The 14,632-nt window shown below is 45.7% G+C and overlaps 1 protein-coding gene across 4 annotated transcripts in view; it reads left to right on the top strand.

Annotated features, from left to right (window-relative positions):
• The window catches only part of LOC117775298, a 32,223-nt gene extending 21,714 nt beyond the window's left edge, over window positions 1–10,509 (top strand). For 2 of the 4 annotated variants that reach the window (XM_034608321.1, XM_034608320.1), the window contains exons 20-34: window positions 356–573; window positions 877–1,060; window positions 1,152–1,307; window positions 2,114–2,503; window positions 2,725–2,844; window positions 4,483–6,414; window positions 7,186–7,320; window positions 7,407–7,481; window positions 7,600–7,686; window positions 7,790–7,881; window positions 7,966–8,051; window positions 8,141–8,204; window positions 8,321–8,538; window positions 9,369–9,515; window positions 9,621–10,509. In XM_034608321.1, the coding sequence (XP_034464212.1) occupies window positions 356–573; window positions 877–1,060; window positions 1,152–1,307; window positions 2,114–2,503; window positions 2,725–2,844; window positions 4,483–6,414; window positions 7,186–7,320; window positions 7,407–7,481; window positions 7,600–7,686; window positions 7,790–7,881; window positions 7,966–8,051; window positions 8,141–8,204; window positions 8,321–8,538; window positions 9,369–9,515; window positions 9,621–9,880 (4,164 nt within the window). In that variant the 3' untranslated portion in view covers window positions 9,881–10,509. The remainder of the gene's footprint in view (window positions 1–355; window positions 574–876; window positions 1,061–1,151; window positions 1,308–2,113; window positions 2,504–2,724; window positions 2,845–4,482; window positions 6,415–7,185; window positions 7,321–7,406; window positions 7,482–7,599; window positions 7,687–7,789; window positions 7,882–7,965; window positions 8,052–8,140; window positions 8,205–8,320; window positions 8,539–9,368; window positions 9,516–9,620) is intronic. The other 2 variants (XM_034608322.1, XM_034608323.1) reach the window with 2 other exon arrangements.
• Window positions 10,510–14,632: the final 4,123 nt, after the last annotated feature.

The raw sequence follows: 14,632 nt of genomic DNA, 5'->3' as shown, positions 1-14,632 counted from the left end.
ATTGAAGAGCAGAAATGACCTAATCTCCCTCCACTGAAATAACTGTGCCGTCAGCAGACAGGCATTCACAGCTCAGTGTTCTGGAGACTTACTGTATCTGAGAAATGTTATGAAGTATAACTCCCAGAGAACCCTCTGTGCTATTAATTACCGACTCGTCAAAAACAAGAATAAAGTGGAAAAAGATTGCAAGCTTGCTACAGCGTGGCAGCCCACATGTAGACCATATGCTGAATAATATGCATAACGCTATGGGGATGAGGTCATAGCCATGCAGAGATACAATTGGTACAGGCTGTCTGAGCGATACCAGGTTTGATGGGAGATGATAGATCTTCACTTTGATTTTCCACAGATTGACTATGAAGTCATGAGGGAGGAGGTGAAGGAGATGGAGAACCTGGCCTCGCGGTTGGAGGAGCTGTGTCCAGAGAGAGTGCACGTACTCGGGGCAAAGATCCAGGCCACGCTGCAGGCCTGGGCCGAGCTGGGAAGGAGCGTCGCGGAGAACAAATCACGGCTGCAGGAGTTTGTGCAGCTCCAGGACTTCTTCAGGAGCTACCTCGCCATGATGTAAGCAGGGCATGGGGATCGTGTGACCCCCTCTCCGGGCCAGAATGTCTTTCGTAATCCATTACAGTATCCTTTCAAGGGAAGAACAGGATGTTCTCCTTGTCAAGCGCATGGTCCCCTGGTGAAATGTATAATTTAAGATGTGCTGAGGAGGTCAGTGCTAGTTTCCCGGGCTGAGTGTGACAAGGCGATGAATATCTGTCCTGTTGGGGAGTCTGGTCATTCTCATGTTTTGTGAATGTGTGGCTTTTCTCACGGCCCTGTTCCTCGTCTCCTACCCCCACCCCCGCTCCTCTTTGATAGCTCATGGACGGAAGACACCAGGTCGTGCATTTTCTCAGACACCGCCTTGCATCCTGGGAAGGACGGGCAGAGGCCGCTGGCTGCAGAGCTGGACTTGCAGATTGAGCTGAAGTTTGAGGAGTTTGATGAGCTGGCGGCCGCAGGGAAGAACCTTTTAGACAAAGAACACCACCTCACACAGATGGTGAGCAGGGCTGCACACTAACACTCTGATCCTTATATATGTTGTTGGATTCATTTAGCTGCTGTTACAAACACTGAGTTCTGTCTTGCAGGTGAGGGAGCGGTTGGAGGAACTGAGGAGTATGCTCGGGTGGATCTTGGTGCACTGGAGGGCTCAGAAACAGCAGTGGCTTCACAAGAAGAGCAGACAGGAGCTTTCACAAGACAACATTTATTCTGAGGCTACAATGTGCTCCACATTATCAGAGGTAAATGAGCAGGGAGGCTTTTATCGTAGGGACAGTCCTGAATACTTGGCAAAGGAATTATTCCCTTAAAAAAGTAGGTGGAGGGGGTAGAGCAGATCGTCCAATAACCAGAAGGTTGGGGGTTCGATCCCCAGCTCTTCCAGCCTGCTTGGCGAAGTGATGTGTGATAGAAAAAGTTCAGCATAATGTAGCACTGAACGAATGTGTTTGAATGGCTTTGAGTTGTTAATAAGAATATAAAAGCTCTACATAAATAGAGTCTGTTAAAAATTATAAAATGTACCCTTTCTTTACAGTTTTATATTTCACAGAGAAAGGGGATTGTACCATCTCAGCTAATGTATGGAGGCTTCTTTTAAGTGTTTTTGTTTCTTTTATTTCAATATATATAACTTACATATAACTTACATAATAAATCCTGATGTGGTGCTGATGATTTGGGTTCTGTGCAGCCCGTAAATCCTCACAGATCAGGACATCCACAAAAACTCTATAACTAATAAACCACGAAATTATTATAAATAATTATAATTTTTTTTTAAATCATCGTAACAAATCACAAAACCTCAAGAAGAACTGACAGATCGATTGACTCAGTGGTGTATCTAGGACAGTCAGGTATCTGCTGGGGCCAATGCCCCCCTTGCCCCATCCCTGGATCTGCCCCTGGATGGACTGTGGCTGAGGAGTGGTGGAAACAATGCCAGTGCCACAACATATGTTTCCTGCTACAGGATATAAGTTTGTGGTACAGATTTTTTAATGATTTACCAACATGAATATTTGTTTACTCCTTATCTCCATAGCTTCCCAAACAGATTTCAGCTCCTGAGCTACAAGTCTACGAGTCCCATCAGTCCTCGCTCGTTACCTCCGAAGACGACAAGTCAAACGTGTCAGGAGACAGCCGACCCTCGTCCCTTCCACCCAGACAAACTGAGCAACAGGAGGAGGAGCAGTTGGAGGATGGTTATGAGGTCATGAACAGTATTGGACCACGGGGAGGTGAGGCCTCCCTCTCAGAGTCTCCCAAACCCTCTATCGTGGTCCTCAAAGAGCCCAGCAGCCCTGCTCTCGGGGGCACGGTCAACCTCATCCTCAGCTTTGGTAACACAGGGGAAAGCCAGGTTCAGGTGCTGGAGCCACCTGCTGGGACGGAGGAGGTGGAGGAGGACACGTCTGAGCCTGTGCACAGGGTGAGAAACACTAAATATTATTATAGAATATCAGTATTACTGTCTACACACATTTCCTCTCATAAAATCACTGAAACAGATGATACATGTTGCTGCTCCCGAAGAACCGTGCAGCAACATTCACTGTCTGTAATGACATGCATGGGATTTCCCTCTGCCACTCAATCCCCTCTCTCCTCTTTGGCCTTCACATCTTCCTTTTTCCCCATTTTCTCCCTCAGCCCACTCTGCCTCACTCCTCTTCCTGTAAAAACTTTTGGAGGCGCTGCCAGGGGCTTTTGGAAAATACTTTGGGTAGCTTAAAGCGAAAGAGAAAGATTTATCGGCAGAGTGCAAACGAGGTAAATTGCGCGGTGTGAACTGGAGTTGCATGCTGCGTCTCGAAGTGTGGGCATGCTGTGCTGTGTGCAGGTGTTTTCCTGGGGGTAGCATGCTCTTACTAACCCGTGTTAGGGGGTACAGCTGCTCTTAATACAGCAGCACACCCCCCCATGAGAGTAAAAGGAAACAGGTCATGCTAGAGTGGTATCACGATCTGGGGCTGGAATATATACAGTGAGAAAAAACAACAAACCATTTTACTGTCAAAACTCAAAATATGCCATCTAACTGCAGGACAAAGATGCAATTCAAAAACCTAATAGAGTAATTTTTTTATGAAGCATGTTATGTTGTGATATTTAATGGGATGTTTAAGGAGAGGTGCTACTTTTACAGTCCATTTGTACAAATATAAACATGATAATTAGAATGCACAGATAGATCGATAGATTGATAGATTGATAGACAGACAGACAGACAGACAAGACAGACAGGCTCCAGAAAATCATCCACAGTTGCTACGCTCAAAAATAAATTAATATATTAAAAATATTCTTAGCAGTATTGAAGTATTTGAATCATAAGGAAGTATTCAGAAGTATATATTTTAGACTCTTTAAACTGTTTATATTTTGGATTTCCTGGACTGAATGTGAGTCTGTCAGTCGTCATTTTGCTGTTTCAGTTCGTCTTGTGTAAACTCAGATGAACGCTTGAATTCCCAACAGAAAATCAGACAGTGAATCAGTGTGTTTACAGTCCAACTTTCCTCTACCGTTAAAACTTTTCTTTGGACGTCACTTTGTTAAATGAGGCAGGATTTAAAGCTGGAAAGCAGCGACGACAGAGACAGAATGAGGGTGAAGAGTAAGACAGTGTGCGCGCACACACACACACACACACACACACACACACACACACACACACACACACACACACACACACACACTCGTCTCCCTGCTGCTAACGTTGACAGAAGCTCTCTCATCTCCTTGAGTCATTTCACCACAAGTCTGATGTAAACCTGGACTTGTTTGGCTCGCTCTGGCTGTGCCACCATTGTGTTTAATACGTGACCTCACCCTCGCATCCTGGGAAACGTGTGGTCCAAAATGGCTCCCAGTAGGAGTGCGCCAAACACAGGCGGGGTCGTTATACAGAGAACTGGTGCTGAACTTTCAAGAAAGGCCCCCAGACTGCACACAGTGATTTATGGTCTGGGGCTTCCACAGAAACAAGAGATTAGTCACAGAGTTGAAAGGTCAAGCTATTACATCTGGCTATGACGGCATGTGTAGCCACATGTGATTTTGTTTAAGTGCTCAAGTGTGCGATTGCAATCATGTCCGTGTTTTTTGTGTGTTTTTATTGTCTTTCCTGTTTTTTTACACATATAAATTGCTGTATGAAGCTTGTTCATTCCTGCATCTATTGTTTTCTTAGATGTGTGAAGTGTAGAGAAACAGATTCTGATGTTTGTTTCTGATAAAGAGCTGTTTGCCTTCGTCCGTTTTTCTCTAATGTCTTAATTTGTCTGTAACCCATTAAAAACCTCTTGTTCTCAAGGCTCACTGAGGTCAAACATTGACTATAATGCAATTACAGGTGGAAATGAGAGCTTGTGCACATGCCTAATATATGTTCCTCTCTTTTTATAGGTAAGTACCTACTTGCATGTCAAGGATAACAACTTGGCTGCGGCCCCTGTGTATGAGAGTATCACCTTGCCCCGCCAAAAGAGCCGCTCCGCAGCCTCAGCCTCCCCAACTTTCCTGCCATCCTCATCCTCCTCACTGCCTTCCTCGGCATCCGCACCTCAGACAACCAACGTGACCTTCCGCCCTTCGACGGGGAGCGGCAGCGGCTTCCTCTTCAGCAGCCTCAAGAGAATGGGCAAGAAGAGAAAGCGGAAGAGAGACGCTCGCAGACACACCATCCAGAAAATCATGGGAGTGGAGGCGCAAACGGACGAGGTGGCTCATTACGGGTGCGATACCATGACATACGACACACACACGTGGCCGCTGAAGGAAAGCAGGAGGAAGCGGAGTTCCCCAAAGAGCCCAGCCGGTGGATATGGAGTAGAAGCTATAGACTATATGAAGAATCCTCTGTTGAAGGACATTGATACAGAGTGTTCGGGCGAATACAGCACCATTCCATATGTCGTATCAGAGGGGCCAAACCCGTTACCCTCCACAAGTCAGGTGAGGAGCCACTGCAGATTCCTCTCTTTGGGCTCTGTGCTGAGCTTTGACCTGCCCAAGGACATGACTCTTATTCCCAGCATCCAGGACATCATTACAATTGCACCCCCTGAGTCCAAAAAAGGAGCAGGGACTGATCCGGACCCCCACTCTCAGAGACACTCAGCCCTGAGCTCCTTCAAACAGACTCGTCCCACTGCTGCCATCACACACGGCTCCTCAGAGGTCAGCATTTCTGAAACACAGACTCCGACCCCTGTAGTGAAAGCTCCGTCTGATGCGGAGAAGAGATCCCAACCCCCACCTCCTCTGTCCCTGCGAGAAGATGAGGTTCAAACCAAACCATGCAAAATCCAGTGCTGTCTGCGGAAGGCTGCAGAGCAGGATGGGGACAGGGATGGGACCAGTCAGCCCTCCGATCTCCCTATTTATGTGAACCAAGCCAAAAGTACAGCTGCACAGAAACATGAGTGCCTCAGTGTCCACACGCTCATTCGAGACCTGAATGGACACCAGTACCACAAATGTGCAAGACCCCATAGTGTGCGTGAAGTGAGCCCAGGGCTCCAGTGCCTGAGCCAAGCTTCTCACATGGTGGTGAATCTAAAGTCAACAGTGAGCGTGAGCGTTCATCAGGACTCGGTAGACTCTGGGATCTCCACGCCCCCCAGCAGCATCAAGGTTTGCGCTGATGCACCATGTCCAGATGTCCCACAGCCTAAGGTAGTGGTGGGGAGGCTCGTGTCCCTGCAGGTGGGAGGTATAGACTGTTCTAAAACAAGACAGAACAACACAACACCCTTAGGTCCATCTGCAGAGCAGCAAACAGAGCCTGTCCACCTGGACCACCAGCAGTTTGAGGAGGAGGAAGAGGAGCTGGAGGACATCTGGAATCAGACGACTAACTACAGACAAAGCATCTGCTCAGATATCATGTACCAGCCCAGCCAGGACGACTCCGTACCCTCAGACAAACCCGACGTTCCTCATTCTCGCTTGCCTTCACCCAAGACCCCGGATGTGCTCTACAGGAACCTGGTCACCGCCTCTGCGCCCAACCTCCTTGTGGCCGAGTTCAAGCTGCCGTCCCACATTCAGAGCCTGCTGGGCTACGACAAGGAGCACAGGGCCAAAGTTCGCCTCCCTCCACTGGCTTCAGGAGACAGGAGGTCCTGGGCGGCGTTTCCGAACAGGGAACCAGCCAGCAAGACCATGTCAGTGACAGTGAACGAGACGGCGTCCGATCCCATGAAGCTGCCAGACGTGGGCGACAATCAGAGATACATTTATCAATACAGAGAGGATGAGGAGGAGAAGGAGGAAGAGGAGGTGGAGGAGGCAAAGGTGAGGAAGGAGGCGGATGAGAACACAGGTGGTTCGAAGGTGAGGTCAGAATCAGATATACAGAGATGTCTCTGTAAGACTTTTCCTATTAAAGGGTCAACTCACCCAAATTACAAATAATTATGTTTTTCACTCATTTATGCCTCCTAGATGTACAAAAATAGATATGCTTGTTTTCAAACGACCAGCAATACCCACATACTTCTGTGTGTCCTTTACCTTGACATGGTTGTTAAGCAATATATTCACTAGAGGGCAGCGTAGAGTTGAGAGTTTGTGACAACAACAAACACATGCAGTGGAGGAAGTTGTGAAAATGTACCTCTTAAGAAAGCATAATTGAGCCTTTACTTGTGCGTAGCCCTGCAGATGAATTAAGTTTTATTTGCACAGGTTTTGAGAAAAGAGTCTTTGAGATTTCTGCTTCGGTGGAAAATGTACCTGGTGGTGCTTTAAGCCTTTTTTTAAAAAAAAACTGTAACAAAAAAGCCATGATAAATAAACCCCCAAATATCTCCACATGTAGATACCACTCCTGGTTCGTGAAACTATTATATATTTTATGTAAATTGGGTGGAATAAACCTTTTAAAAAACACACTCCTCTCATGTACTGCAAGTTAAATCATATTAATCACAGATACAAATTCCCAATATTAATAAGAATACCAATATATATTTGTGCAATAAATTAGCTGTAAACATGTAGTTGGGGTCTGCAGCCGTTGTCATGTTGCTGTGTTGATATCAGCTATACTAAATAATATTTTCATCATGAGTCATGACTGTAGAATCGTCTCTTTCTGAACAGGACCAGTCAATGAGTCTGCTGTCGGTCCACATGGATTTAGACGGGGCCTGTCAGCCCAGAAAATCCTCTCAAAGCCTCGAGGACATGGAGAAGCAGGAACAACTGATGGCCACGGGAGGGCGCTGTTTCACTCTGGTGAGACTTTGATGCAACGTGGGGGGGCTCTTTGTGTCTAAAATATTTTTGCCTGAGTGAATTAACCACAGTGTTCGTCCAAATAGAGCGGGAAGCCGGACCTGCAGTCGATGGAGGGAACGCTGGAGAGGAAGCACAAGCTGCAGCTGGGAGGAAAGAAAGTAAGAGAGTCTCCTGTTAGTGTCCAAACCAGCAGCATGGTCAGCAAATGTTAAAGCCCACAGTCAGCAACACACAGACACTCACACACACACACACGCTCTTATCTTATTTTCACAGGCAGCCTCCAGAGGTTGGAGCTCCTACCACGCCGTCTTACATCGACACACCTTGTGTTTCTACCAGGATAGAAAGGATATACTGAGGGTAAGCAGAACAAAATATCAGCAGAGAGAGTGAGAGCCCGGGAGAAGTGATGAATAATTAAAGTGGCTGGTATGAAGTCAGTGCTGATCAGTCTGTGTTGCAGGGTTCTGCATGTGGCCTCCCGCTGAACCTCCTGGGAGCCGAGTGTTCACCTGCGCCAGAGTACACCAAGAAACCCAACTGCTTCAGACTACAGTACGACACCCACTAGAAATGACTGTGATGATATTTCACATGAGACAAACTTCCTGTTTGACCGTTCGTCTCTCTGACCTTCAGGCTCCGCGACGGGTCTGAATATCTGCTCAATGCCCCCTCACGCTTCATGATGAAGAAGTGGATGATGAAAATACAGGCAAACACCGGTAATCATCATTATTTCAAAGCTTATTCATGCCAATACTAAGTTTATATTACACTGGTGTGATTCATTTGTATGTTTTTGTTTCAAAAGGTCAGAGTGAGTCTGTGTCTGCAATATCAAGTGTCCCTGTCGATCAAGGCCTCCCCATTTCCTTGTAAGATACAGTGGTTGAATTACTTCTCTTCAATTATTGATTTCCACATTCAATCATCTTTACAATAACGGTTTATATGTAATAATTACAAAATGATAAAATCTCTCTCCGCTCAGAAATCCCTCGCTCTGCTCCGGCTGTCACGGCCTGGCCAAATGCCACTGCTCCTCCCGCCATGATGTCACCTCCACGTTACCCAGGCGCAAGCCACCGGGCGCCGCCCAAACCAAAGAGATCGTAGTCCTCACCAGAGAGTTCAGTCAAATGCCACAGAGTCCTTTAAGGAGTCTGGACGAGCACCCGACTAGCTCATCGTCACACGGAGGCTGCTGTGGTGAGTCAGGAGGCGTCTGTGTGCAACAATAGCTACAGCATATTACATCTACTCCACATTTACTGGAAGGATTTCAAGCAGCAACCCCCATCGCTGGCGACTCAACAGCCCCACTGGACCACTCATGTTTGAGGATGCACTCCTCGATGCTAATTATTGATTTGTATTCACACGAGATGTGTAATGGTTTCATCAACCAAGCCTCTTTGTCTTTGAGGCTACTGTTGAGGTCAAAAAGGAAATCATGATTTCATTTTACGTTCTTGTCTGTTAGGGTGGAACAGTGATGTTAGCACTGCCGCCTCACAGCAAGAAGGTTCCAGGTTCGAATCCCGGTTTGTCGGGGGGTCTTTGTATGTGGAGTTTGCTTGTTCTCCCCTGTGTGTGTGGGTTTTCTCCAGGTACTCTGGCAACCTCGCAGAGTCTTAAGACATGCAGATTGGGGTTAGGTTAATTGTGAATGGTTGTTTGTTTCTATTTGTTGACCCTGAGATACCCTGGTGACCGACCAGGGGCCAGCCCACCTCTCGCCAGTTGGGATTTGCTTCAGCTCCCCCCGCAACCCTTAAGTGATAAGCAGTATAGATAATGGATGGATTGATGTTGTGTCTTGGGATAATATATGTTGGGATTTGGCGCTATACAAATGAAACTGAATTGAATTGCTCCAACTAGCAGAGAAAATAGTGAATGGCAGTTGCAGGTGCCGTGTGTACCACTAGGGGGAGCTAGGACATTGTCTATCTGACACAAAGAGCACACAGAGACATGGCTGTCACTACAGTAACTGTCTGTCGTTGTGTACGTTTAATATTTGTGTCGCTCTCCAGATGATGATGAAGGCAGAGCGAAGCAGACGGTGACTCACAGACTGTCTGCAGCCTCCGGCAGTCTCACCTCCTCCTCCCCTCACTCCCCCGTGTTCAGCGGCCAGGACTGGCTCAGCAACAAGCGCCGCTCCCACTCCTTCACATCAGGTTTCCACTTATTAACCTAAATGATCTGTAATGTGCCTGTGAATCCTAAACACCTGGTTTGTTTTTGTCTTCTAATGTTCTGTTTGTCATGTTTTTCCACCTCAGCCACCTACCAGAGGATCAGGCCCCTGCTGCACCCAGCTGGAGGCCTGGAGAGAGGCTCCAACTACTGTGTGACCCTGGTGGTTGGAGACAAGTCGTCAGACGGCACGTCCACATGCAGGAGCTCTGAGTCTTCGGTGCCGGCCGCGGCTGAGTGGCAGCAGGACGCCGGTCAGGACTCTGCTCTGACGAGCTACGCCAGCCTGCCGCGGCCACGCAACAAGTCCGTCTTCAAGAAGTTCTTTGGGAAAAGGGACCTCTGAGTTTTTCTTTTAAATGATGATTTTACAAATAAAAATACATTCTAATGTGCAGTGCACATACTGAATTATGGAAAGAAGACGCTACTACTGACTGTATTTATGATTGGAGGAGCTATACCATGGTTTTATTATTGATGTGTTTTATATAGATCACTAATGGGCGGACATGTCCTTTTAATGGGTTCTTTTTTTATTTATATGGCTCTTTTTTAATTTTGTTCTGCAAGTTGAAAGTGACAGTATTGTGTGATTGTGATATGCATAGATATAGATTAGTTAACAGAAAAATACATTTTCCCACCAGTCTTAATATTTGGATTTTTTGTGGATTGTGGTGTTATTGTTAAACCTCCTTACTCAGCAGATAATATGTTTAGAAAGCAGGGATATCATCATGACTAAGTTATGGCTGAGTATTAACAATATATTAACATCAACAAAATATATATATATATATATACCAGATCATGACAGACCCCACCCCCTCACGTGTACATGTGTGTTTCACTGAAACATTTTTTTCCTATAATACATATAGCAGTTTGATACTGCTTGAGCTTCTTTGACATTATCACCTTTTAAATACTCATTGTAGCAAAGACTATTCATAATAAAACGTTAAAACCGATGATTTGCTGAGCATATTCATTTTTCTTTACACTTGTGTTATTCATGGTTTTGTTGTCATGGCTGCAGGCTTTGAAGAGAAAAGGGGATTAGATGAATAGAGAGATTAAAGGACAGGACAGGCCAAGAACATCTTCACATCATTAGCTTCATTTTTGCATGTTAAAAACCTGTCCCTATTCAAAGACATAATTCAAACAAATCCATAATCTACATTGCATATATGCTGAGGTACCACAGACATTATGGCTGCATAATGCATTTATTATGCATAAAGATCCCGGAAGATGCTACTGTTTAGCATTACAAAAATGTTCAGCCATTCCCTACAGGATGTCTCAGAGACAGATTACGAAACAGAGGGAGGTTGCAAAGAAAGGGACCTTTGTGCAAATTTTAATTATTGCAAGATTTGGTTCACAAACAACTTGGAATGAAAATGTATTTTCTCTGGATATTGTAGCTGCAAACACAGCAAAAAGGTCCAAATATGAATTGTTTTCATGTGCAAAGGTGCGTTGGAGGTGCAGCTGAAGTTGTGGCACTTGGAGCAGCGGAAGTACGAGCAATGACAGATTTGGAAATGTCTCTCAAAGAGTAAGAGCCATAAGCGGTGCACAGCGATCAGTTGAAATTTGGATTTCCAGCCCTGGAGGGAGCTGAAATGTCAGTTTGTATGCAAGTGCTGAAAGTATTCCAACAGTCCAGTCGCAGTGAAAGATAAAAAAACGGTTTAAATCATCACACCACGTTATCCCTTCTTCCACCATGAAACGCCACACACACACATTTGCAGAGCAGCGTCTGATGTAAAAAAAGCATTGGGGTTTTGGCACAACCATGACACCACCTTTCCATTCACGCGGCGCTGCCAAAAGTCACAGTGTGGTCTTGGCGTGTATATATGCATACGCACATGCACCGAGCGGCTACAGTTGTGTATGGGATGGAAACAGTTTGAGGAGTTGTGTGTTTGTGGTGCAAATTTGTCAAAAGCATCCAGCGGAGGCATTAATCATGGCAACACAGCAATCTGTGAATCATTATCAAGACTCTATAGAGCTGAAATCTGTATGACTCAGCCTCTCACAGCTCTGTGAAATAAACAGCCTTCATCTATTCACTTTATATATAAAATCTCTGTGTGTCATGTTTATATGCTTACTGCCCTCCATGCAGGACAACTTAATGATCCACACTGACATACAGTATAAGACTAATTCTCATAGTTGCTAGGGTTAGGGTTAGGCATGCACATGTGGCATCTATTTTGTTGACATGCATGGACTGCAAACATTCGGGTTTCCGTCTCCACAGTAAAGGCATTTCTCGCGTGTTTTCGCCTCTGTGAAGTTTGGACTGACAGCCACATCCTTTGCGGCCCAGAGGCACGCAGCGCTGGTCAATCGATTGATCACCATGCTCTCGATCTTTGTGTCCCCTCCGTGCCCTTTGACCTCCATATCATCATCCACTGACAGCTCCCACTGCTTCCTCCACAGCTCTGGGGGCTTTCCAGAGACAATCTTACACTCATTCTCACTCTCTGTGTGTGTGTGTCACTGCACTCCGGAGGCTTTTGTCACTAAAGTGTGGGTGAGGCAATGGATTCCTGCACCACAAAAACCCAACTCCCACACACATGTCCACACCTCGGTTGCTGCATTTCCCATCTCCAACCACTAATAACACGCATATCCTCCCATAGGTGACGCAAAGTCCAGGCTTTGGCCCGCGGCCGACTAAACGGTGACTCACGGCGGTTACCGCAGTCATTCGATGAGATCCGGAGATCACAAGTTACCATCAAGGTGGTGTAAGAGGAGAAGGAAGTCCTCAGGGCTCAACCCCTCCCCTGCTGTTGATGGAAAATGGTGGATGCATCTTTACACATCACAGCTTTCTGCAGGAAAATAAGCCATTGGCTGCTTTTTAAGCCGTTAGATCAAACCAAGTGAGACACACGTCAGAAGTTTTGGAAAATAACAAACTCTGCTCATCTTATAAACAAAGGAAGACGTTTGTTGGGATCATGCAAAAATCTTTGCCTTTAATTTTCTTTCACTTGCATCTCGCAGCTTTGATCCCGAGCTCTAAAAGGTAGGCCTGCCGTGCGGTGTGCTAGTGGCCCGGACGCAGGCTTTGAAACCAAACACTGACTGCCTCCTGTGGCCCCGGGGAGCCCGTGAAAGTGATGTAATGGGAAGACTCCTCGGTGGTGGGCAGCGGGGCTGAACAGTGGTTAGGAGCCCAGATCAAATGGCCTTAATTTCCGAAACCTTCGTGTCCCGTTTGACATTAACAGCCCACCTGTCGAGACCAGCGCACATTAGTTAGGCTCATGAGCACAATGAGCTCATGTAAAGCTCAGTTTCTGGGAATGTATGTGAAATCACAACGCCTGGCTCCCTGTCATACTGGAAATCCTTGTGGCAGAAACTGTTAGAAGCCACATACCCAGTACATGCTGAGAAATGACTTATAATGTGCAAGCTGTGGTACTGAGAAATCTGCCATTGCAGATGCTAAGAAGCATTAACGCCACATATTACAATAAATCATACAGACGTCTTGGGAAATAAACAGTGAATTTGAAGTCAGGCTTTGATAGAGGCTGGATCAGGCTTATGTGCATCTCCCACATGGTTTGTAAACAATAACAGATTTTCATCAGACGTGTTTGGCCTTTTGGCCGACGGCTTCTCGGACAAATATAACATAATATGTCCCCTTCTCTACAGCTGTCACTGGGCCTCCTGGGCTGCCACCACAAAATGTAATAACTGGAGAGATGTTTCCTCATCTAAACACCAGCCCACCCTGACCCCAACCCCCACTCTCCTCCCTCCCAACCAGCCAGCTCCCTTTTGTCCTGGATCGTTGGTAAGCTCCTTGCATTTCTCTGTCCTCCGTGTGCGGAGGGATAAAGGGTGCAGGGTGCCACATAGACATCTGTCCCGCAGATATGGTGCGAATGCGTCTTGCTGATATGGATATTAATGCACTCTGTGGATTCATTCAAGCTGCTCTATATGGTCTTTAATGCAACACTTCTCCCGCTGAGGACACATCAATGCATTCAAGTCCCCTGACAGTGCAGCCTATTGTTACAGTTATATGTGGACAAAGCCATATTGTTTACAATATAGAATATGGTTTAAAAAAAAAGTCCAGATGTTACCATAAAATGTCATTATCATCATCATCCTGTAAATCCCCAACACCCGCTCCACACACTCTCTCTCACACACACACACACACACACACACACACACACACACACACACACACACACACACACACACACACACACACACACACACACACACACACACACACACACACACACACAGCCCTGAAAGATGAACTTAGATTAAGTACCTCTTCATCATCAACAACATTTATTATTCTCCAGAATATTCTTAATGTGCTTGAGATTAATAATGAATATTTTCACATTTCTTTAAATATAATAACAAATATTTAAAAAACATTAATTTCATCCATTTATTAGTTTGCTGCATTACTTTAAGAAAAAAATAACCCCTTATCCTTTGATATGAAGCCCAGCTGAGTCAGTAGTTAGTAACCAGGCAGATATCACAGCTTATTTGTTGGAGTCAGAGTTCATCTATTCTTGATTCTGATTTCACCCACTCCTCTAGTTCTCATTGATCAAGTCAGAGGACTGTGAGGGTCGTTCAAAAGCTCCAGCTTGTGCTTCATGAAGTCGTTCACGTTGGATTTTGAGGTTTTCTTTAAAAATGTTCATGTCAGTTTTCTGAGTGACAGGAGGACATCTGTATGCAGACTTTGCTGATGTTTAGCGGAATCCATTATTCTCTCTATCTGTGTCACTGACCTTTAGCCATTTCACGATGTAGCCTATTTAACCAGCTCCCTGCTTTGACCCCTGCAGCCATCAGTTTATGGTAATAGCCCAACTTCTCTGCTTCCTTGCAATTGCGTTGATCTGCTGTCAACACTGCTGACTCAATAGGGGGATACTTATTCAAAGAAAACAAACCAAATGTTTGTCTTTTCTATTTATTCCAAATTAGATGAGTTCCTCCACAAACTTCACTCGTACACTAAGGCGCTGCTGGCTGTGAATCACTGCTATAA

Source organism: Hippoglossus hippoglossus, chromosome 15 (assembly GCF_009819705.1).
Source record: "Hippoglossus hippoglossus isolate fHipHip1 chromosome 15, fHipHip1.pri, whole genome shotgun sequence".
NCBI lineage: Eukaryota > Metazoa > Chordata > Actinopteri > Pleuronectiformes > Pleuronectidae > Hippoglossus > Hippoglossus hippoglossus.
This window is presented reverse-complemented; position numbering and strand designations above follow the sequence as displayed.